Source organism: Ceratotherium simum, chromosome 19 (assembly GCF_057802395.1).
Source record: "Ceratotherium simum simum isolate JZ-2026a chromosome 19, ASM5780239v1, whole genome shotgun sequence".
Classification (NCBI taxonomy): Eukaryota; Metazoa; Chordata; class Mammalia; order Perissodactyla; family Rhinocerotidae; genus Ceratotherium; species Ceratotherium simum.
Window position 1 is genome coordinate 17518583 of NC_141918.1, and position 26001 is coordinate 17544583.

A 26001-nucleotide genomic window follows, 5' to 3' on the forward strand; every position below is an offset into this window, starting at 1 on the left:
CCATGAATATATTTGCACCATGAATATATTTCACTTTTACACTTAATTCAATGTAGTATAGATTGTAATGTGTAGGCCGTATGTAGAAATTTTTCAGTATGAGTATGCATCACATGTTTATTAGAATTGACTTGTTTTCCAGAAATAGGACAACACAACTTTAAAAATCAAGAACAGGAAGAGGTAACATAACCCGGGGAATAAGGGTAGGCCACAGGGCCTATCTGACCTCAATGGTCATCTCACTGGCCACTTTACAGCCTTATCACCTGGGCAATTTGCTTAACTTCTCCCCACTCCGAATAATAACATTTTCTTCACAAACCTGTTACGTGTTTGATACCTAGCGAGTTAATAAAGTGTTAACAGGTAGGACTGACTCCCTAAATATCTTTTATGTAACTCCAGTCTTACTTTTTCTGCTTCTTATAACATATGGGGATACTCGAGAAATATTTTAAAAATTCTCTCCACTTCTGTTTTTAGTATTAGAATGAAATGAGACTTTTCATCCAATGCAAAGCATAATCACCTACATATGTGATATATTATCTGTCTAGGGCTGTAATATAAGCTTTATCCCCTGACCAAAGCTGGGACATGAATTCTATTTAAAATTTTACAATTTCATTGGTATTTACATTATAATTCCAAAGGATTAAAGTTCTGGGTGTCATTAGGGGCATAAGGAATTACTTACATAAAAAAAGCAGTCAAATAATTATATTTTAAAAAAACACCTGTGTTTTGTGAGCAAGACCACCAGAAAAGATACAGAGTAGTAAGAAACAGAAAGGAGGAAAGGGAAAAAAACTACTGGACCTGTAAGTTAACCTGTAATTTGATGACATTGCAATAATCACCCACAGCTTTTGTTTTTTATTTAATCCCATGCTATGTATAGCAATTAAAATGGAAATCCGGAAACAAGTTATACTTTCTGAATTCTTATAACAATAATTTCTCGCTAATGTATGAATAACTTCAAATTACATCATTTTTTTTTGCATTTGGTAAAAACTTAAAGAGATGGAAACTATTTAATAACTAATAACTATTTAAGATTATTAAAATTCAAATCACACATGGAGAAACTCCCTTTTTCATCTCTTGATAGTCTACAGAAATGGTGGGAGACAGATCTGAGCACATATCGAGATATGAGAGACAAAGGATACGTCTTTCTCACTATAACCTAGAAAAGAGGCACAGATATTATCCTTGTTACCCAATACAAATTGGATAATGTTTAATTATAATTTGCACATTTTAAAAAGCATACTTAAAGTAGTGTCATAAAAGGGAAAAAAGTTAAGTAGTTCATGTAGTATATTGAGTACCAAAACTTTCAAGCCTTTCTACTATTATAAGGCTTTTTAGTATGAGAGAAAAATAATATACAACCATTGCACTTGATTTTTAAGGTTGCCCAGAGGCATATTCCTTATACTCTCCTCAATGGGTTTAGCATCAGTAAACCAGGCAAGTGCAAGGCATGCATGAAAGTTTCAGATTCTATTCATATGCCATATGTTACAAACTGCTTTGATATAGTGTGTCCATCACTTTGAAAGCCTAGTGGGCAGTCAAACGTACAGCTGTACAAAGCCTTTTACACCTTGTAAGAACAGAAGTGAACAGTTCTTCCCCAGCACCAGCTCCAACAGCAGCTACTGCTCAGGCAGTCAGAAGTAACATTTTGCTTTGAATGGCATCCTTCTTCCAATTTAACAATTTTACCATAAGTCTGAAGGATGTTTAGAGTGACACAAATTTGATATCCTTTATAAAAGGATAAAAGAAAGAAAAAAACAAAGACGCTTACATCAGCCAACTTATTCCTTTGTTTGCCATCTATAGGGATGGCGGTTGGGAGTGGTTAAGAAAAAGGCATGCGTAAAGTATAAACAAGTAATTAAAAGTGACTGATGGTGTTGTTTTACTGTATTTGGCTGACGGCACATTCACTACAGTGAGAATCTTCACAGGAAGTATCTTAAACAACAGAAGAGTGTATTGCTGCTTTGTTTTCAAATCCACAATTCAAAACCTCACTTTTCTCCCATGGGAGACTGACCCAGAACACTAGAGAAAGATTCTCAAGGATAAGGTTGCGCAATCATGTCAAAGATTACCAGTGATCAAAAGCAAAGTTCCAGTGACCGCACACCATTTCCAAAAGGTCACAATCACAAGATCTTGTAGTAAGTGAATGTATTGACACACTGGTTGAATAAGGCTGTAACAAAAGACTCTATTTTTATTCTTTGGAATACAGATTAGAAATGAGACCTACTTTTCTGTGGGTAGTTCTTTGACCAATCGTCCCTTTAGAAAAAGCTACTTTTACAAATATAAAATCAGTTTGGGCATAGGGCTGCTTTTTATTTAAGAGAATTTTTTTTTCTTTGTGAGGATGATTAGCCCAGAGCTAACATCTGATGCCAACCCTCCTCTTTTTGCTGAGGAAGATTGGCCCTGGGCTAACATCCGTGCCCGTCTTCCTCTACTTTATTTGGGATGCAGACACAGCATGGCTTCACAACCAGTGTGTTAGTGCCCGCTGGGATCCGAACCTGCGATCCCTTGGGTCGCCGAAGCTGAGCACGTGCACTTAACCGCTACGCCACCGGGCCGTTTAAGAGAATTTTTTTAAGAGAATTTTTAAGTGTCTGAAGGAAAGAAAATCTATTTCAAAGGGCCTCAAACAACTACTTAAGAAAAAAAACTCATTCAGATTTGTAGAAATATATTCAGTAGATAATTGAGAGATTTCTCTCATAGAAGGCTAGTAGGAAAAGAAAATATTCCAATATTTTTCCATATCAAACAATACAGCATCACAGACAAGTCTGTTGTTATTCTCACCACTGATCTCAAACCTGCAGCTTTCAAGGTAGATGTACCTTAGAAAGAGAAGTAAATATCACAGGATGGAAAAAGCAGCAGCATCCTGGAGGCAAAGAAACGAATTCTTAGGGAACAATCTGTTCTTTGTTCACCATTTGTATGACTCTTGTGACATTGGAAGAGTGGTTTCATGTTGTAGCATGCTGTTTCCCGTACCTAGTGCTCACCACCAAAACAAACAGGAAGGCAGGAAGGAGAGAGAAAGAAGGGGTTGGGAGGTGGGAGGAACGAAAGAAAAGAGAGAAAGAGAAAGAGACATATGTCAAATAGCATAAAAGTCTAGGACAGGAGGCCCAAGAATATCATCATGTTGCCCAAAATCCTCATCAACAGCCCCCAGGGGTAGGAATGTAAAGACAGGGAAAACAGCTTTCTGAGGTACAGATCGGTCTGGAACTGCTGTCATATATTATTCCAACCAAAACTGGAATGCGTGTGCAAGATCATGTTCTTTCCCTTGTTTTTTTTCCCTTGTGTTTTACATCTTTTAGCTTCCTAATTCTTGCATTTTTTCCCCCAATAGTGTGAAGTAATCTAAGCAGTGTGTATATGCAAGAATGTATATTCAAGGGCTTATTTTCTAGCCAATAGAGAAAGAATCAATGGAAAAATAGAAACCAATCAAATATATTAAATGAGAGAACAATTTTCAGGTACTTAGTAAGCTCATACAGAGCTAAAGAAGAAAATATACTGCTCGTGATTCTAGGCCACATGTGAACCACTGAAATTCAACTTTCTCTCTAAATTGGTATTTCAATAAATCATATTTCTCCTACAGCCACTCTGTCATAAGTGTGTTTAAATTTCAAATATGGATGTTTGCAAACATTTAAAATTTCCTCAAGGCTACCAACTATATCTGAATACTAAATAGTAATCAAAAAGAAAAATAGGTCATTTTTATTCTCTTATTTAATGGAGATGAATACTAGAATATCTCTTAAAAATTTAAGCAACTAAAGATTGTTGATATTTAGATTCTTTTCAATTTGTTTCTCTAAAATCATTCTCTTCCAACTTTGTATTATCTTACTCTCAAAATACAAGTTGAGTCCAATAGTGGAAGACGCCCTGTATTCTGATAGAGCAGTAAGAAAATTATATATACTTATAATATCTACCTACATATCTAAAAAATTAAATTTTATGTTAAGTTAAATTAAATAAATGTTAAATTTCATATAATACAGATACATACAAATATAGAACCATAAGGTGCCAACGTATTTCCATACTACATACTTAACTTTTCAAAAAAATAGGGATAAAATATAACACTGATACTTAGCATCATTTTCTAAAAGTATAACAATATGAAAACTAGCATAAAAACAGTTTTTAAATTTATTCTGATATAGTGTCTTAAGAATTTAAAGTTCATTTTAAGAAATCAATTATATCCAATACACCTCTTATTAATTCCTGGAATTCTCTGAATTATGATGGTTTTGCCCAGAAATAGGTTTTTAGAAATGTCTTTACTTTTGTAAGCTGGGTTATTAAGAGGGCTATATATTGTGAGAATGAAGTCAACATTAATTTGTATCATAATCAGCATTATTTTGCTAATTTTTTCAAGACCATGCTCTGCCACAAATTTATAGCATATCTATTCAAAACTCCATTCTAGTATATCAACACCACCAACTGACAACTACAAAGTGTTTTTATTTTACAAAACATTTTTTCATGTATTGCTTCATGTAATACTGAGATTAACTAGTAAGATACAGGGATTACATTACTTGCCCAAGGTCAAAAAGCAATTTGTTAATCTGGATTCAAACATTCTGATTCTAAATCCAGCATTCTAAGTCCAATTTGTCTGACATGTCTTTTAAGTCTATCTTTCCCTACATGCCCTATTATATAGAAACTGATTTTATTTTGATATAGGTGACTAATCTGCTCAGCTCAATATATTTATTGACTATGTAAACAGCTTAAGAAATGCACATTTTTGGCAAGTCAATACATACACTGAAAAAGATCTACATCTAAGACTATATAGAAGAAAAGCAAAATAACTCAGATGGAATGTTTCTGGTCAACAAACCATTCCTAATTTCTAAGGTAGACCCTATTGATTCACTATATGGTGTTATACAAATAGTCTCTCTTATTTAAGCCTCAATTCCTTTATCTGTAAACATTAATTATATTTGTTATATTCACAATTCAAAATGGTGTTACAGGGAACAATAACAATTTCTGAAAAATATAAACTCTCATGATTCAAAAGTGCCAAAAGAAACTAAATGTAGGGGGGCTGCCCCAGTGGCACAAGCAGTTAAGTGCGCACGCTCCACTGTGGCAGCCTGGGGTTCACTGGTTCGGATCCTGGACGAGCACTGACACACCACTTGGCAAGCCATGCTGTGGTGGCATCCCATATAAAGTGGAGGAAGATGGGCATGGAGGTTAGCCCAGGGCCAGTCTTGCTGAGCAAAAAAAGAGGAGGATTGGCAGATGTTAGCACAGGGCTAATCTTCCTCACAAAAAAAAAAAAAAGAAACTAAATGTAGGAACAGATGTTAAGAAGCCATAAACTCTTCATTTGGCTATTAATATTTAAGAGGATTTATATCTAACTATTTAAGAGGCACTATATACTTAATTATTAGGGGCAATATATGTTATTATATTCATAAGAGAAATAATTCCTTTAAAAATGTATAATATGAATTCACACATATTCATACAAAATGATATATACATATCTCGGTGTGCATGTGTATATGTGTATACATATGTACATGCGCACACACTTTACTAAGGAATTCACAATAGTGGACCATTTGGTAATGAATCTTCCAGGCCAATTTAAATTCTGAGTTAAGCTATCTCGGAGCTTGTAAGCAATTATTGTGAACATATCTAATCGAAATAGTATTAAATTAAATTATTGCATCTTCATTCTAGAAATATTACAGATGGTAAAATGTTTCTATATATTCTTGCAATTAATTAAATTAAACCACCATGAAAAAAAATAGAAGATTCATTTCTAAATGACACGGGAAACTAATACTTGGACAAAGAAACACTACGTGATTTTTCCAAAGCAATGGTAAATGTTTTAGAAACTCACACTTAAAATATATTACATTAAAATGTGTTCAATTATTTTCATAGAAAACAAAGCATTAAATTGAAATTACACATTAAGAGATTTAAAAAACATAAAGTTAGATTTTAGCTGTGTACAGTTTGGTTTGATGGTGGAATACACGTAAATTCAATGATAACCCATAGCTTTGTGGAGATACAAGGCAGGAGTCTGGGAGAGAGGTCCGGGCTGGAAGCAGAGATTTATGGAGTTAACTGTATAGGAGTGATCGTAGAAGCTGGCAAAGTACTCATTCTTTTTCCTAGTATCATCAGTCCAAATTTTCCAAAATATCTTACTGTGTAAACATTATAACCTATTTAGTCTACTAAAGATTGGATTGCCTTCTCTTCTGCTAATCAGGTAATCTATGGCTTAAAATATTGTCAGATATTTAGATCACTTTCAAACAGACAGCCAATCTATTTACACTACATTTTAATTCGATTTTCAAGGAACTCCAGCGTTTTTTGAAATGTCCTCAGAACAGAGAAGTAAAACACTATATACACTCAAACATAATTTCCAAATTAGAAAAATCATAAAACATTTAATGCCTTTTTGCATTAGATTATAAAACAAGACTATAACAGAAAGGCAAATCATATATTTCAGAATTATTGTATGTGGATGTGGGTAAACTAAGTTGGAAAGATCATTGAACTTTGGTATTAATCAGCTTAAGCAATTAAGAAATGAAAATCATCAAAATCCAAAGATAAGGAAAATGTAAAAGGTAAGTTATTTGTTAATTCAGAATAAAGAGAGTAGAAAACAGAGTATATGACTGAATATAAAGCAGGATAATTGTAAGTGATTCTAATTTTTATCTAACCATCTTTTAACCCAAACATTCACCTAAATTCATACAAATCTTAAATCCTAAACTAAAAACATGCCTAAGTTTAGGTGGTAACTGTGACAAATTTATATCAGCAGATTGATACAGATGTTAGCTACAGTTAACAATTTGGCACATATCCACCACATACAAAATGACATGTAGATTGGCTACACCTAGACATGAAGGCTTTCATTATTACAATAATCTATAGGCTTCATTGAATATGGAAGTGCATTCGTGATGTCAAATATAAATTAATCACAACATCCAAGAAAGAAACTTCTAAGATACGGTTTCAGGATTTGGAAGGCCCCAGATCTCTTACAGGGTCTGCCTGGTTAAAAAGACCCAAGACCCATTCAAGCACACATAATTCAGGAGGCCTGCCTGCCAGCAATAAAGGCCGAAATTGGATACTTGGTGAGATTAATTACCTAGATAGGGCTTGATAATGCAAGTCAAATGGGAATGTAATTAAAGTGCACCTTCCATGAAAATTATTCATTGCTGATGGATCAGGTGACAGATAAATCAAAAGGCATTTTAAAAAAGCCTACAGGTTAACTTAAAGCAGGTCTTTCCTCCTTATAAAACTCTGCAATTGCAGGTGTGGAATTCACTCTTGCTGTTCTATCCTCATCATGATACCATAAGATAAAAAGGCAGATTGTAACGTAACCTATTAGAAACAGAAGCCAATAGAAAAACCATTAGGATCTTAGTTACAAACAAAAGGTCAGCTAGACTGGAACCAGTTGGCTGGCAGCTTTCAGAAGAGAATATTACTATGTTGATACTATAATGGGGATTGCAACCATAAAAAAACAAGTGATGAATTAATAAGTTGACTAGTCCCCAGGGCGCAATTCTTACAGATGAAAAGCATGCTGTGGTAATCAAACAGAGTTATAAATTAGATAAATCGAACGGCATAAGAAGTATTTTACATCATCATTATTAAATAAAGTCTTCCTGGATGTGGTGTTAATTCTTTACTGTCAATATATTTATTTACAGTCTAAAAACAATAAAAAACCGTTTTCTAACAATGGCAGGGTAATTTCAGTTACCCAGAGGGATACTAAATCTGATTTCTATGTTGAGTTCTCTTAGGTATGTTTATTATACACCTAAAAGCAGATAGATGAAACAAAACGTCCAATTAAATGACAGTTATTGGAAAATATTGGGGCCGGCCCCGTGGCGTAGTGGTTAAGTGTGCGCGCTCCACTGCTGGCGGCCCGGGTTCGGATCCCGGGCGTGCACCGATGCACCGCTTGTCAGGCCACGCTGTGGCGGCGTCCCATGTAAAGTGGAGGAAGATGGGCACAGATGTTAGCCCAGGGCCAGTCTTCCTCAGCAAAAAGAGGAGGACTGGCAGATGTTAGCTCAGGGCTGATCTTCCTCAGACACGAAAAAGGAAAATACGGCTTTACATGTTACTCATTTGCTTGCTCTAACTAATGAACACATCTTGCTTTTACTGACCCGTATAAAGAAAACACAAAACAGTTTTCTTGTCTGTGAGAACAAACCTAATGCTAAACAAGCAAACCATGTCGTCTACTAGATGGCATTTGGAATTCACAAAAAAGGACAACTACTGTCAGAAAAAAAATAACCTTAGTATAAAAGTTGAAAGATTTTTGTTCTATGGAAATCTTTAAATAATAATGTAAATATTGATTTACTATTAAAAACCCTCAAATAATTGTGTATCTTTTCCAAAAAAATTCACCTTATTTTTTATTTAAACTTGAAAAAAGACAAAATTTGAATGCAAATTTCCCTCAATAATCCATCCATCCCAATATCACATACAAAGACAATACAAATAATAAAAACCTATTTTGTACTATTACCTATAGGCAATTAAAAGGCTCATCACAAATGATCTAATCTATTTCTATTAAAGTAATATTTCTAAAATTGTTTTAAATAAAAATAAATTTTACATAGCATCTCTTTCCACATAGTGAAAATTCAGAAGCAAGAAAATCCATAGGCAAACACACAATAAGATTTTAGGTATCTAAATTTAATACACAGGGCCTGTTTGTGTTTGAAGTGTTATAGGTAAACATATAAAAATACGTCGTCAGAGAATTATCTGTTTATAGTTCTCCATTCCTAAAGGTTACTGATTAAAATTGAAAACAGGCCTGGCAAACACCCAACGCACTTTATCAGCAGACACTGCTTTTCATGTTCCCTGCAGGTTTCAGTTAGTAACTTAATCCCAACCAAACTATAAAGTAAACTGCTCATGATTTGTCAGATTAGCTGATGCTTGTCCAGAAAAAGGGTCTGAAAAAAGAGTCACCAGGACACTATAATTAAGATCCATTCATCCATTTCATCCGTGGATTGAAGAAAACGAAACATTAAAGTAGTCAGACAGCAGTCTAAAGGAGGCCAGTGAGTATCTTTTCAAACAGAACACCAGTATTTAACGCAGCAAGGTGCACCAGAAGTGACTTACAAATCACAGTAATGTCCAAGGTTTGTTGAAATAGCGTCACGGCTTTCTGTTCTTTGTTTACGTAATTTTTAAAGATGAAGGAAATGTGACTAAAAATAAAATGTAAAGGCTTATCATCATCAATATACTCAAAATAGCAAGAATAAAGTTTCCAAACTTTTAGGTGGCTTGCCTACTTTTTTATAGGTGAGCATGTGATATGAGACATAATTTAAAATGTCTGGGAGAAAGAAACAAAACTAGGAAGAGAAAGAAATATAAAAACAAAAACTATAACATAAACTGTAACTATATATATAGTATATATATAGTGACAGACCTAGTCTTTATGATTTATGTGTAACCATTTGATTTTATAGCAATATTTTATATTAAGAATGATAATAAATATATTAGAGGAGACATTGCTATAAACATATAGTTTATCTTTATAGAATTAACATTTTTCCTTTTATGACCTCTATTTCTGAGATTATTGGGTTCTCAAGAATGAAATTTATGTGAGGTTAAATTTGGGTTCTTTGTGATGTCAGGGATGTGCGAAAATAGGATGAGATGTCAAAACAAGGAGAAAACAAGGTTACAATAATGTATTAGAAAAGAACAAAGGCAGTAATTTTTTTCCAAACAAAATTCAGTCATTCTCTGTCTTAGAGTCTTTACCAGTCTGATAAATGTTGTATGAAATCAGCATAAAAAGTAATCTATTACAATTCAATTCAGCTAACATTGAGCACTTACACTACATATGCCATAGTGTTAGGCTTGGTTTTCAACCATGACAAATATGATTATGACATTTTCTACCCCAAGTTGTCTATCAAAATTGTTTCTCATGGCTTGAAATTGTCAAATCCCAATGGGCTTTCTTCTGTCTTCATTCTATTGACCTCCTGTGACATTTGATTCTATGATAACTGACTCAGGAAATTTCCCTTCCTGTGGTTACTGTGACAACCCTCCTATCTAGCTGGCCCTCGTACTCCTTTTTGTTCTTTGTCATGTGCTTTTGATATTCTGCCTGCTCTTAATTGTCAGTATTCTCAAAACTTCTCTCTCAAACTTGTAAATTATACCTCCACCTTCTCTTCCCAAGAAAGGCCATTCTTTAACTTACTATCTATAGGGTTATGATTCCAAAATCTATAACATTTAAGCTCCACCACCATCCTAATGTCCGTTCCCTTAGGAATGCATATGTGCTCATAAAACATATGAAGTTAAAAAGTACATATCATTATAACTGTCTATATAGGCGTTTATACATATAAATACATCAGATCACATGTGATGTAGACTGATGTAACAAGAGCTAAAGATGTTGTGCTTAAGAGTATTAGTAACATTTGAATAAACTGTACAACAGTGATATGGCTTAACCAGTATCTTTGCATTTATTATCATATATGATTGCCATTATGAAAGCTATGCTCAAACTATGTTCTGCATCTTTCTATATGCTGAAGTTAATGATCAAATATTATCAAAAATTGGGACACTGATTATCTGATGTCAACATGTTATGGATAATTAAGAACTCTGTGCATTAAAGCTATGCTAATTGTTTTTCATGGATCTCCTTCTGTAGTCCTTGTGTCTTAAGGCAAGCAGCTACAGGTCTGTACGTACATCTCTGCCATGTACTTTGTCACCGAACATACATCATCCACTCTGCCTTCTCCCTGATTAATTTTGCTGGGTTGCAGCAATTATCTCTCCCTTTGTGACTGACCTCTTTGTAAATGGAGTGCAGGAAATTTGGATAATTTTTCCTGGGTTTTTACCTCTTAATTGATCCTTGTTTCTTGCAATAGTATAAAAGGAACCGAGGTCAAAACACAGTTGGAATTGAAACAAGGAGCAATCAGGATTTTGCAGTAGTAATCGACAGATCTGAAAAGCAAGATCTTGATAGTGTTCTCTCTTTTACCCTATTACTTAGATCAGTTGGTTAAAACTGTTAATGATCCTCTTGGATCAATGTCTTTTCCTTGTAGCTCTAATTTACTGCATTGGTTGATTAGTAGAGATGTTTTTGTGGATAGCTCTGCATCATTCCACCAGACTGCTTGTCTGAATCAAATTTGCTTCAATTCATCACCAACGAAGCAAGGAATAACATAATCAACATTTACTCTCTCTTTACACTGGTACTGAAAACAGAACAACAACTAAATGCTTGTCAATTTAAAGATTGTCACCTACCTTTCTCAAAGCTGTGTCCCTCAGCTTATACAGGGCTTGAAATGCTGTATATGGTTGGTGTAGCAATGTGTAGGAAATGGGACTGGGGGGAACCTAAACACATACTCAAATTTATGGGCCCAAGTTTTTATCATCATCGTCATCATCACCAATTCACATTATGTGTATCTGTCTATATATGAATAATATATAAAATTACCATCCACTGGCTTTTCATTCTCTGAAATGCAGCTTACTGATTTCTTGCTTTTAAATGAATTTTTTCTGAAACTCTGTCTTCATAACGCTATTCCTTTAATAACAGTTAGGGGAAATGGTTACAATAGTTTGCTCTCTAAGAACTAAGCAAACAACTCACAGAGCAAAACCTTTTTGTACTGTGGAACACCACCAAGTAAATCAGGTGACCAGTTTCGGTCAACTAAGGATTAAGCAAAAATCACTTCTTCTTTTTTTTTTAATCTTTTTTTTTTTTTTTTTTTGTGAGGAAGATCAGCCCTGAGCTAAGATCCATGCTAATCCTCCTCTTTTTGCTGAGGAAGACCGGCTCTGAGCTAACATCTATTGTCAATCCTCCTCCTTTCCCCACCCCCGCCAAAGCCCCAGTAGATAGTTGTATGTCATAGTTGCACATCCTTCTAGTTGCTGTATGTGGAACGTGGCCTCAGCATGGCCAGAGAAGCGGTGCGTCGGTGCGCGCCCAGGATCCAAACCCGGGTGGCTAGTAGCGGAGCGCGCGCACTTAACTGCTAAGCCACGGGGCCTGCCCCAAAAATCACTTCTTGATTCAATTCATATTGAAACTCTTTCACAAATGTGTTAGTTTGTATTCTTAGCATAGTAATGTTACTACATTAAACATATTTTGTTATTTTATTATTTATAATTGTGTAATACCTCCATAAAAAGAGATTGAATTCAATATATTGACCCAGAGCTGTACCCTGAAAAAAATTTGCATATTTTACTTAAGTCTGTGCATTAACGTGCTTTTCGTATTTTTTTTCCCCTAAAAGTAAAGAGCAGGGGGTCTGGTGAGTCACATTTTAGTTAAAACAAGTTTTTTATATCTCAATTGTACAAACTTCTTGACTTTAAAAGTAAAGGGGCTATTTCTTTATAAATAATATTCTAGTGGATGCATTTGCAATTTGCTACAATCTCCACTCTATAAACTGACAGTAGCAAAATGAAGGATGTCCTATTAAGGACAACACATATAATAACAATTATGTTACATAATTCCATCATTATGGACTATTCCAGGATAATGATCTTAATGGGAAGTCATATATTTTTTGAAGAGCCTATTTAGAGGAAGCTTAAATTTAACAAGTTACAAATTTAAATCCCCAAAATATGGAGTTATAAAACTTTTTCACTAGAAAATCCTGAAATAGCACTCACTTCTTAATCATGTAGAAACTGCTGGTTTAAAATTGCCAAGAATACAACAAATTTGCTCATGCTTGAAAACTGAGACAAAACTCATAACTTGTTTTGTATTGAACGTTCTGCTACTATCAGTGTAGCATCTTCTATAATTTATTAGATAATGAACTGGCTCTGTTAAACAAAAACTGTCTTGGATAGCACAAGCAAAATATTACTATTGGTTTTTCTGGCACTTACTAATGCATCACACTAAATAAGTTTAGCACTTTTTTGAGGGGGAAAAAATTATAGAAATGCATTAAAATTTTACACTTCCACTCCTTACCCCACCCACAAAAGTGTGCATGTCCTCATGCATATGGAAAATAAATACTTTCCTTCAAAATAATAGGATGAAACTAAACTATCTCAGGAAGGGGTATTTGTATTAGTCTTCTCAGGCTGCTATAACAAAATATCACAGACTGGGCATCTTAAACAACAGAAATTTATTTTCCCATGGTTCTAGAGGCTGGAAGTCCCAGATCAAGGTCTGGCAGTGTTCAGATTCTGACGAGGGCTCTCTTCGTGGCTTAGATGTAGATGGCAGCCTTCTCACTGTGTACTCAAGTGGCCTTTCCTTGGTACATGAGCTTGGAGAGACACTAAGCTCTCTGGTATCTCTTCATACAAGGACACTAATCCCATAGAATCAAGGCCCCAACCTTATGACCTCATTTAACCTTAATTTCCTCCTTATAGTTTCCATCTTCAAATATAGTCACATTTGGGGGTTAGGGCTTCAACATATGGATTTGGGGGTGGGGGGCACACAATTCAGTCCATAGCTGTATTATAACTGAGTTATTGCAAAAATTAACTCTTTCTTGACAGATAGTTAAATATCATTATCGAGAAAATAGCAATTCTGAGATCAAAGAATTTAAGATTAAGATGTATTAAACTGAAAATAAGAAAGACTACTTGACACACCTTATACTATGTTTCTTTCAAATGTCTACAAAGAATTCTTCCACTGAACAGTGTGCAGATCAACCCATCACTCTAATCCCGATATAAGCATAAATAGTTCATTACAAATATTTATAAAATCAGAAAAGGGTGGATTTGACAACTCACAAAGATACTGAAACTAGAGGACATGGAGATGGGATGAAGATGAAGGCGTAGAGATGAGAACACAGGTTGCTTAGGGGGTTTTCTTTATATATATTTTAATTGAGAAAAATCATAGAACAGCTATGTGCTAGAGTTTTAAGCAGTCAAAACTACAAAAAGGAAAAAATATTAAAATAACATATGAAAAGCTGGTGTCATGTACTTAAAATAGGAGCCCTAAGCACTAACAAAAAAGATAAATCTTGGTCTCCATTTGAGCTTCTACTATACTCAATGTCATATAAACACAGAAATTAATTCTGTTTTCAGCAGGTTTTCAAAATATGAAGAATTGTAAAAGGTTTCAAAATTAAAGGTTATTAGTACCTTAATATTTTATAGTAAGATTACTTTAAGATTTTGTTCTAAATCTACTTAAATACCAAGATATAGCTGAAAACTCATTTGAAGATTTTTAAATATATCTATAGTTTCAAGACCAAATCACAAAATTTTTATGCATGAAATCATTATCTTATGTATTCATTGCATAATTTAAATAAAATTTTATTGAATTTGAATTAAACTAACCCTTTATATATTAATCTTGATAATCTTAGAAAGTTCTCATTTGACATTACAATATACAAAGAATTTACATATTTCATTCAACAAATGTACTACGCATGTACCCCGGGCTCAACATGTTACAGAGACTAGAGAATAAGGCCAAAGAAGCCAATGTTTTCTTACAATGTGAAGTCTAACAGGAAAGACAAACATTTCACAGGTATGTGAAAAATGTTATTAAAAAATGCATGAGATACTTACTGTAAGACCACATCACAGAAAGATGTCATTTTCTCCTGAGTATCCATTGCAAGTTTGGGATGTGAATAGACTGTGTAGGCATACGAGTCTTTACAGGTAAAGTGGCCAGCACGTATTAAGTAATCAATAAGTACTAGTTGTCATTATTAATGCCAACATGGTTGCATTTCCCATAATAAACTTTTATTAAAATAGTATTCAAAAAAATCTTCCTTTATATATATGTTGTAATACTGATAACCACTAAAGAAAAACTGTAAATGTATCTACATGTATATTTTAAAATTAATGGTGTCACAAAGAATCCTTGAATTTCAATTAGAAAATTAAATTTCACTAACATAGTCTAAAACTCCTACTTGCTAAGGAAAGCATATAAGTTTCTAAAATGTCATACCTTATGGCATGAATCAGCATGACTGAATCTTGCTCTGCCTTTCAGATCCATTAGGTTTATAAAATAACAAGAAACAGAAATGCATATTTTGAACAGTTTACTGTTAAAGGAATTAAAGTTGATTTTTCTGCTGCAGATTGCATAAGTGTGTGGATGTATGTATGTTTTAACATTAACACTATTTCTACAAAATGTGTTTGTTGTTGTTAGTGATGGTTTTTTTGCATTTATTTCTTGTTTCACCTTATGGAGATTGTTGCATTCAATATTACTTGATATAGTAAGTGCTCTCAAATGAGAAAATATATTTTTTTAACATTATGTTCCCTTAAAGTATAAATCAAGTTTATAAATTCCTAAGAATATCAAAATATATAAACTTAAATGGAATTAATTTATTTTACTTAAAGGACATCTAACTTGATGGCCTACCATTTTAAATCATTGAACAAAGATGATCTCAGTTAATTTATGACAAAAACAGTCATGGTTGAGTCACATTAATAAATGTGAGTGAATATATTTCTGACAAATACAGGAAATGGATTTTGGTATTGTCTTTTGTTTTGTATAATTTTGCTTATGTATAATGTTATATAACTCTATGGTTATCTTTCATTTGGAACATTATATAAATATTACACATCTAAGTAAAGGGAATACTGAAGCAAATCTTAATTTTGACAGAGAAATAAGATCTGGGCATTTGAAAACATAAGGGAAATTAGTCAAATTAAGATATGAAGTATTTTTAAAGTTTCTTGAAGAAGGGCAATAAAATCGTAGCCAGAAGGCAAATATTATAGTTACGAACGTTCTCTCCCAGAGATTATATTTGTTATTAATATCATCAAGAAATAACACTTCTTAGTAACTGGTCCCCTTTACATTGAATAGTAAGTTATCACCAGGCCATTGAATCAATCTGCAAATACTCATATAAAGAATTGCATAGCTAAATTCTTTAAGATAGCCGTCCATAAGATTACATAACACTTACTAATTCTGAGGTAAGCAGTGTACTTGATTGCAATAATCTAGGTCACTGCTATAGAATTTACTGTGTGACCCCTGTAAAGTGATACATTCTAAGCTTCAACTTTTTACCTGTAAATGGTATTAATACTTGTCTTACCCATAACACAAATTTACTTCAAATTTTAACAATATAATGTGTATACAAGTGTTATATAAACCATTCGTTCGTATACAACAAAATTGATGGTGAAGGAAAGAAAACAGTGCTTTTTGAGAGAGACTCTAAGATATCTTTGAAGGAAATTAAGATGTCTCCACTTCACAATGGCAGATTTGCTGATTCTTTCTCTATTCTCAGAAAATGTCTTCTGCATACCTTTCTCCACAAGAATCAAGGCTAAACAACAGAAATATATATATATATTTTTTAACAAACTACTATATGTAATACATCAAATGTTCTGTGGAAGATACACACAAGTTTAAAACTTAATCCAAGATCAGTTTTGTCACTTGCCTGTTCAAAAATATCCAGGTTTCCCCCACTGTCTATCAGAAAGTTCCATTTTCCTAAAAGTAACCTTTGCCATTAGTCCTTCCCACAAATCTTCATTCATCCAGTTTATACCACTATTCTCTAAACACACTCTGAGCTTTGCCTCTCTTACTCTTTTGCTTGATTGAACTATCGGTAATGGATGTTGTGATGGACTGCCCACATTCCCCTTGGTAAAGGACTGAAGAACTTATTTGCCCAGCTGCTGAGATAGCTGCCAGAAAGCAGACCTCCGTTCCCTGCCCCCCTTTAGAATTTCCTTGTCTGAAAAATGACAGCTTGCTTCTTCCTAGGGAAGCCTGCAGCCAATGACTGGACAACACAGAGGTCTTAAAAGCCTGCCACTCTCTCTTCAACTCCAGACAACCTGAGGGCCCCTTACTGGCAGAGCGCTCTCGGTAGAGTTGGCTGAAGATTCCAACGAGACTGCCTCAAAGCTCAACTTCCCCTCTGCTCAGTCCTGCTCCTTTCCCTTTGCTTTCAGTGGTGCTGATCCCAAGTGCATGCCCTAGTACAGTTCCTGTGCACTAACCTCCATCTACGTGTCTGGTTCCTGGGGGACCCAACTTGGGAAGTAGGCTACAGTTTTCATCTTTAATTCCTTCCCAATCTTTCTAGAGCATGATAACAGGTATAAATCCCATTAAAAATCATAGAATCTGTACTCAGCTATCAATAATTTGCAATCAACAGTGAACTGCACAATGGTATAGTTTGTATAGTATTATGACTTTGTCCATTTAATTATGGACATAAGATGAGCTCTTAGAGGTCTGCTGTCCCAAACCTCTTCATTACTTAGAAGGACTAAATGAGTCCAAATAAGTTAAGTGACTCAATTTTGACACTCTTTTCATTGTACATTTTACATTTAAAAAGTACCAGAAACATAGTAAGTGTTCAGTAATGCTTATTATCACTGTTATTATTATAATTGTACTATAACATACTCTTTTTTTTATTCTAATAAACGCAACTGGTATTAAGCTAAAAGCTCAGTTTTTATAATATGAGGAGTCAAGCAGCATGATACTATTTCAGGAGAAAATGCAAGTTCAAAGAGGTGAAATAACTTGTCTTAAATTAAGTAACTAAGTCATCTAATATCAAATCCTGGAGGTCTAGTGGTTAAGATTCAGTGCTCTCACTGCCGCTGCCTGGGTTTGTTTCTTGGTCAGGGAACCACACCACCCATCTGTCGGTTGTCACACTGTGGAGGCTGCATGTTGCTGTGAAGCTGAACTATGTCACCGGTATTTCAAATACCAGCAGGGTCACCCATGGTGGACAGGTTTCAGCAGAGCTTCCAGACTAAGACAGACTGGGAAGAAGGAGCTGGCCACCCACTTCCGAAAAAACTGGCCATTGAAAACCCTATGAATAGCAGCGGAGCATTGTCTGATACAGTGCGAGAAGGTGACAGGACGGTGCAAAAAGACTGGGCAGGGTTCCACTCTGCTAGACACAGGGTCACCAGGAGTCGGAATTGACTCCATGGCACCAAGAACAAAATAGCAAATCCTATGCTTTTTCCATTAATGTCTCAATGTTTTCATTCTTGTATAATCATTTAACTTTTCTTGTGTATGACTAGTTTCCTCACCGGAATTAATTGAACAATACTTGTCGTACAGCCAGTATGCAGAAAGAACTGCGTTAGATGGTAGAGACACAAATAAACACAACATAATTACGGACCTGAAGAATAATTGCTAAGTCCCTTAAGTCTCTTTGGGGGAAAGACCACATATTATAATTTTGTATTGTTTTTTCTAACAAAGTTAAAAATTCTTTAATTGTTTAAATGATCCCACAGTGAATGAAGGTATTACAGAAAGAGACAGTAATTTTTGGGTGACCTGTTTTATCAACTTTCATATTTCTGTAGACCATTTTTGTGTTATGTACTTGGTCTGTGGAAGGAATGTAGTGGCAATTGCAATGTTTTAATGGCGGGAGGTCCTCTTGAGGGCTTAGAGGATGACTTACATGTCCTCCTTCTGGTAAAACTATATCTATTCTGAAGTTCTAGATTGACTGGGATCTTTTCTGTGAGGATTCCCTTTTCTTCCACAGATAGAATGAATCATTCCTTCTTTGGGGTTTCTGTATTTTGTTCCTAAGGTTGTTCTGTAGCATGCATCACGTATATTCAGGTACTCTATCATTACTTGTGTAACTAAATATATTATCTGCTACAATATGGGCTCCTCACAAGGAGATGAACAGTCTTCACCTTCCTATCCTTAGCAGCCTCCACAGTGCTTGACACACACTACTCAGTACAGTTGGTTGAATTAATATAAAAAAGTAGCATTTAAATAGTCAAGTCTTAAGAATACTTAAATAATTATTAAGACCATATTTGTTCAAGAGAGCCTTCCAGTGTAAGGAAGAATGCTATCCTAATGCCATAAATCAATGCATATGCTTTCCCCTTTACTTATATATTTTTTAAATATCTCCAATGTACATAGGTTTGATTTGTATAACTTCACTCCTAACAGATCAATATCATTCCTAACAAAACAAAACAATAACAAAAAGAATATGTTTCAGCCAGCTTGTATAGATCATATGTTCCTGATAAGTAAATACAAAAACTATCTAAATATGAATATCACATATTATGCTTCTCTCTATACTTCTCATCTTAAAGGTAATTATCGGTTAAAATAAGAACCTCAGCCTTAAGATAACTTGTGACTAGTTAATAGTCACATTTTACACAGGCCAAACAAAATTAATTTCTCCCTCCCCCAATGTCATAACAGACAACTGCCAATTCGGGGCCGCTACTGTTTCCCCCCACATTGCAACAGATAAAGAGTTTAGTGGGTTTTGCCTTGACAGGTTCACAAAGAGTTACATAAAAAGAGGACTAATCAGCATTCATTTTGCTTCTCACTGCAATAACATTTTTATGACAACATAGAGTTTTTAAGTTTTCTCTAATATTGTCTCATTTAACAAGGTAATACAGGAAGGCAGATATTATATTATCCCCATTTTAGTCATGTTGAACTTTAGTGATCCACCCAAGAAGACATACTTCAGAAGTGGCTGAGCAGGGGTGGAGCACAGGTCCTTTAACACCAATAATCCTGCTCCTACCCTGAGCAAAGGACAAGGGGTCTTCAATATACTTCCATTTCCACAAACACTGATATGGGGGCTCTTGAGCTCCAGACTCCAGACTTAATAGAAAAGGAACTACAAAGTGCACACACTACCTTCCAAACACTAGCTGATTATTCTCCATCCTTACTCTCTCTTCTTGGCCAGACACATACATTTTTTCTTAATAAATCTTTTTATACTAGGCATCAGTAGATTGCTGATGAGGGCATAACTGACCAGAGATCCAGATTTAAATTCATTATTGAAGTGACTGTGGCATCAACTAGGTGGGAGGTGGTGCTGTTTGGTTAATGGAGAATGAGAATTTCATGGATCATTGCAGGTTTCCGTGGATAGTCATAACCAAGTACAAAGTTTCAAATCATTCCCCTTTTAGAAAGAGCAAGAATTTTGGTGACGGTGGGGGAAGATGGGTATACAAATTCAATAGAGCAGTAGTCACTAACATATTCTAAATTTCCTGTATTAAAAAATAAATTAAAACTTTTAAAATTACCACGGCTTGCTGCCTTATTTAAACACATTTCTTTTTGAAAGTAGAAAAAGCTAACAGGGAAAATTCATGAGTTTTTAGCATTTGAAATGCAGTAGAGACTAAACAATAGTGAATTAATATTTTAATATAAAACTGCAAACCAAGTCTGATTTTTAACTTTATTATATTTATTCTTTTTAAAATTTTTAATAGCTTTATTGAGGTATAATTTCCATACCACAAAATTCACTCATTTTAAGTACACAATTCAAAATTTTTTTTGTATATTTACAGACTTATAAAACCATCCCCATCTAATTTTTGCATATTTAAATTACCCCCCCCACACAAAAACAAACAAAGCTAGTTTTCTCTTAATCAGAAGAGAATCAATGCCCAAAGCCGTTTTACCTAACTACTGTGAGATATTTGATTCAAGAATATATGGAAAATTTATGATTGTTTAGCCCATGTAGTATTAACTTGAAAAATTAAACAGACATTTAAAGAACATGAAAACAAGTCTCAAAAGTGTTTTTTTAGCAAACTCGATTTGTGGTATCAGTTCAGCATCTTTAGGTCGTATTCAAAAATAAGTAAAATGTCCCTTCTTATACTTGATATCAGCAGGAATAAAGCACTTATTCTAGCTCATTCCATTAATGGTTCCAAAGATAGCTCTAGTGTCACAATCATGAACCTAAAATGTTTCAAACCCGCTCACTGTAAAGTTATGATGACAAATTTCAATATAAAGCAACACGAGTAAAAACATCTAATGACAACAGCATTTTAAAAGAACAGCAAGTAGGGTAAGGGTAAATAAAATGAATCAATCCAATTATCACTTAAATTAGTTATTTCTTTTGTCCAATTTTTGAAGATTTAAAAGTTTCTATGTTGTTTCACCTCCAGACTTCTACTTTAAACAGGAGATCTGATATGCAATAGCCTTTTAAATAAACATCAGAATGAAACTTAAGAACCCACTAATCTGTACAAAATGGTAAGCATGAGACCATATGCATAGTTTTCAATCTGCAGATATAATTTAAATAGGTAACATTTTGTTCAAATTGGCACAGAAATGAAGAATAGATTAGTCTACGTATAGGAATTTGGGATAATACTGGTTTTTGACAGCCAGCCAAAGATCGAGAAGACCTTGTTATAAGCTTATTATGATGCTCACACAACTCACTACCCAGTGCAGGTCCAATTTTATTAATGACGATGACATAGCTCTTGGCTGCATCTACTAAATAGCATCTTCCTTCAGCAGCAAAAATTTTCAAAAGGCTGAAAAAGCCCTCAATTTCTGAAACTTCCTTCAGTAATAAGATTTTTCTGAAGGTTTAGAAAGTCTCCAACTACTGGAACTTCTTTCCCAATTTGTATTTTCCAAAACATACTCACCACGGCAAAGCAGGACTGAAGAGGGCATCTCAAATGCCAGTAAGGAAATGAGTGAAAACTGCTTTTAGGCTAAGCTGCAAGTTCACCATCATCATAATTATTCTATTTCTTAATTCATTTCTTTTGAAATCCTCATGAGATCCCCCAAGTACTTATTCCAATATTATGGACATTAAGAGGATCACAAATACACCGATGAATTTAAAATTCCTTCGTGCAAATTTTAATGCAGAATTACTGTATATTACTAATAGCACATTCTATGTGGTAAAAAATTAGTTAACACTGTGTGAGACAGTGCAGCCAACTCTTTCATTATTCCTAATTGTGTAGATGTTGATTATGAGCACAGACCACACAAAAAGGTAAAAATACAAGAAATATCCTACGTCTCATTTTGTCCAATATTGTCACTCTCCTCTTCTACATCTTTCAACAGAGTCGCCCGTCTTAGAGCAGTTTTAACTGGTTTACAATTTATCCCTTTTTACTTCTCCTGCCAGATCTCTGGAGATGTTAATGAGTCTAGTGATGGTTTAACAGGCAACAGGAGAAATAACAAAGAAAAGTTAAAGGTGTGAATAATCAACAAGCTGGAATAATCAAGTTCTGTGGAGCCAAGTTAACTAAAGACTCAAGCGAGACAACTCACTTATGTAGTCACATTATCACTTAGTGAAGACAAATACAGAAACATACCTGCTTGACCAGTGGTGATACTGACAGCCGCAAAGAGCCTCTGGGATCGGCTTAAGTCAGAAACTCCATTTACAGCTTCAACTTCAAAAGTGTAATTAGCGTGGGCCAGCAGGTCCATGACAGTGACATAGTTATCCTCCAATCCAGTCTGCTGAGGCATGTATCCGATGTTACTCCCACAGGGAACACACTCGCCCTGCTCCCAACTGCACCGCTTACACAATATTCTGTAGGTCACATCGTTCCTTCCCCCATTGTCCGCGGGAGGACTCCATTCCAAACTTACTGTGGTTTGGTTGATGTTGAAAATGAGGTTCTGTGGTGCAGATGGAGGCCCTTTGGAAACCACAAATAAAGAAACAAATAAACAAAAACGGAAAAAACAAACAAAAAAATGAAGGAAAGGATCGGCATGGGCATTAAGCTAGTGTCTCAATTACCATCCAGAAAACTAGCTGAAATGCTTTCTTTCACATAAACATTTCATTACCTTTCCTAGAGAAGCCGTATAAAAGCCTCCTTGAATTCACTTGGCAAGAGGTTTTATTTATTTTCCATTTAATATGTCAAAATGAAAACAGGATAACAACTGTCTTTGTACTTTTGCCACAGTCTTTAGCTATTTTTCTTCCAAGCAATTAAAAAAGAACAGTTAATGCACCTAAAAAAACAGTTGTGCAGTTGTTTAAAAATAGTTTCCCTCTTAACCATATAACAGAGAATACATCTATTCATTCTCAGTGTGAGAGAATGATTTACAGAAATGTCTGGGATTGGCTTTGGATTTGAGTCTCTCAAACATTCTTTAATTGAAGCACCAAGACGTGAGATTTGCCCTATTTAGTGACGGAATTTTAATTCAGAAACTATTACTTTTTAATCACATTTCATATCCATGTAAGACTCAAATAACTTTTACATTTTATTTATGATTCATATTAGATACATGCGAAAAATATAATAAAATGCATCCTGATTTTGCAGACATGGAAATGACACTGAAGATAATGTAGGACGTATCTATTTTATATTATTGGTTAGCCTTATCGGTTCATGGAAAATTTTTAAATATTCAATAATAATTAAGAATGCATTCACAAATTCAATGCCTATCTCAACGATGTCACAATAGTAGAATGAGTAAAAAGGATCTGAAAGTCCCTCTTTGTTTACTATTATGAACTTACTTGTGCACGCAACATACGGGGGGTCAGATGGAGCCCTGTAATACCCATCCTCACAGTCACATCTTGAGGAGCCTTCTTTATCAGAAAAACTGTGAGTAGGACAACGAGAGCACTGAAGATCTTGAGATGAAGATTTGTAGAACCCACGGCCACAGGCTGGGTATGCAAAAAAAGTGAAAATAGGAACATGAGAGCAAATAGAACTTTTGTAAATTTTAGTAATATTTAGCAATGAATAAAATATGAGGTTTGATTTGTGAAAAACAAGCTTTTTCTGACAAAATTTTGTTTTAGTGTATATCAATAATCCAATTTGTATAATACTGCATTTTAAAAGAAAATAATAAAAACCAAGTGATACAGCAAACTTGCACCTGTACTTGGCATTAGTCCAAAGTCTAGAGCTCAAAACTGAACACAAGCGTAATTTATTTAGACAAAATCTTAGGATATTTAATTCAGGGTAACTTTGATTTCAATATAATTAACTTGTTTGTTGATCTGCATTCACACACTTCAAAGGTATGTTTCCTTAATCTAATATAGCTGTAAATTAACTTTTTATGTGTTAATTTGGTTCATATTGAAATATATTAAAATAATTTTAATTACCTGACTAGAAATAATAATGATGTAAAAAATTTCATCTGCAAATTATAGAAATGTATTCCCCCCAAATTTTCAGGACACTTCAAGATAATCTCAACCAATTTATGGTATAAGGCAGGCTGCTTTCCACTAAGTGAACTTCCTTTGTTACTAAAAATAATGAAATCTTATGAATAGAAGAAACTTATTCCACCAGAAATAAGGAGAAAGCCACCAATTGTAAATAGACAACAACTGTTTCTCCTCTGCTGGGAGAGATGAAGGGTACAGCTACATTAACACAGCAACTACTCTCAGCCACGAACAGACACCTACAGAGAACGTGTCCATCATCTCCTAGTGAAGATGCTCTGACTCATCTCGATCCTGTTTGTTATTAAGTCAAGTAACCTCGAACCATCTACTATCACTGGACATTGTATATATTTATCTTCAATTGAAATCTAGCAAATTACATTTTCATTATTTCAACAATTTTTTATTAATTGATGGTATTATACATTTATTAAATAAATTCAATTTACCGTTCGTATTTATTAAATGAATATATATTTAAGTCTTAGTGACCTTCAAATTTAATATAAATTAATAAATCATATCTATAAAGAAAGATTAGTGAATATTTAACATAAATTCAATTGTAAGTTTTAATTTATTATATTCAAGCTTATGTAATGTTCTTAACTTGGGCATTATTCAGACACTGAATCACATTTTCACTCGTGGGGTGAGGATAAACAATCCTATCTTATGAGGATGGTATATTCGCCAGAAAAAAGTTATCTTCTCTACTTTTGTTCACATGCTGAATGTTTAATGCATACTTTGATATAATTGAGAGCTCAAAATCATCTTTTGAGCTTCTAGAAAATAAGGCTGTTTTACATGAACAAGACAGGTATTTTGGACGACTCAGAAACTTAATTTAAAGGTATGTTATATTGCAATAGATAGATAAATGATACATATTGAAACTGAACTACAGCCATCTCTTTGAAATATATGATCCACCACCGCCTTCAGAAGCCAGTCTGCCTTTAGTCGGCTTCCTCAATTCATACAAGAGGAAAGCACTCACAAACATACTAGGCAAAGAAGCTTAATGCCTCTCCCCGTGTTCTCAGTAGCAATTACTACAAATCTAAGGCACAGGGCGAACAATGAGATTGATTACAAAATAATATAACAAAAATATAACACTTTAAAACATTTCTAAAGATATGATCTTGCCACATAAAAGAACGTTTAACTGGTAGGGTAAGGGATTTAGCTTGGATATCTAAGGATGGAAATTCCTTTCTTTGAGTATTCACTGTATCTTGCTCAATGTATTATCTGTAATTCAATGACCAGATACAATATCCATAAAACAGAGAAGGCAATGTTTGTACTCACAACCAGCAGCTGGATAACATTAAGCCCCAGAGAAGTTAAAAAAAAAGAGAGACAGAGACAGAGACAGAGAGACAGAGAGAAGAGGTGTATGCTGACAGTCTTTGATGACGTTATGTGTGTATTTACTTTTTACAGGGAGAGGATGTTAGGAAGCAGGGAGGGGGGAACACAATGGCAACATGATTTAACATCTACTAAAACTTCTAGAATTAGTAGGCAGGAAACAACCTAGGAGAATCCGTCAGAATTCTCATTCTCCCATAGCAAATAA

At 34.3% G+C, this 26001-nt stretch overlaps 1 protein-coding gene across 4 annotated transcripts in view; it reads right to left on the bottom strand.

Annotated features, from left to right (window-relative positions):
* EPHA7 (EPH receptor A7) overlaps positions 1–26001 on the bottom strand; it is a 168788-nt gene that overhangs the window by 85637 nt on the left and 57150 nt on the right. For all 4 annotated transcript variants that reach the window (XM_087443895.1, XM_004422130.3, XM_014781117.2 and 1 more), the window contains exons 4-5: positions 23727–23882; positions 22540–22875 (exon numbers count right to left, since the gene is read on the bottom strand). In XM_087443895.1, coding sequence (XP_087300021.1) covers positions 22540–22875; positions 23727–23882 — 492 coding nt within the window. The remainder of the gene's footprint in view (positions 1–22539; positions 22876–23726; positions 23883–26001) is intronic.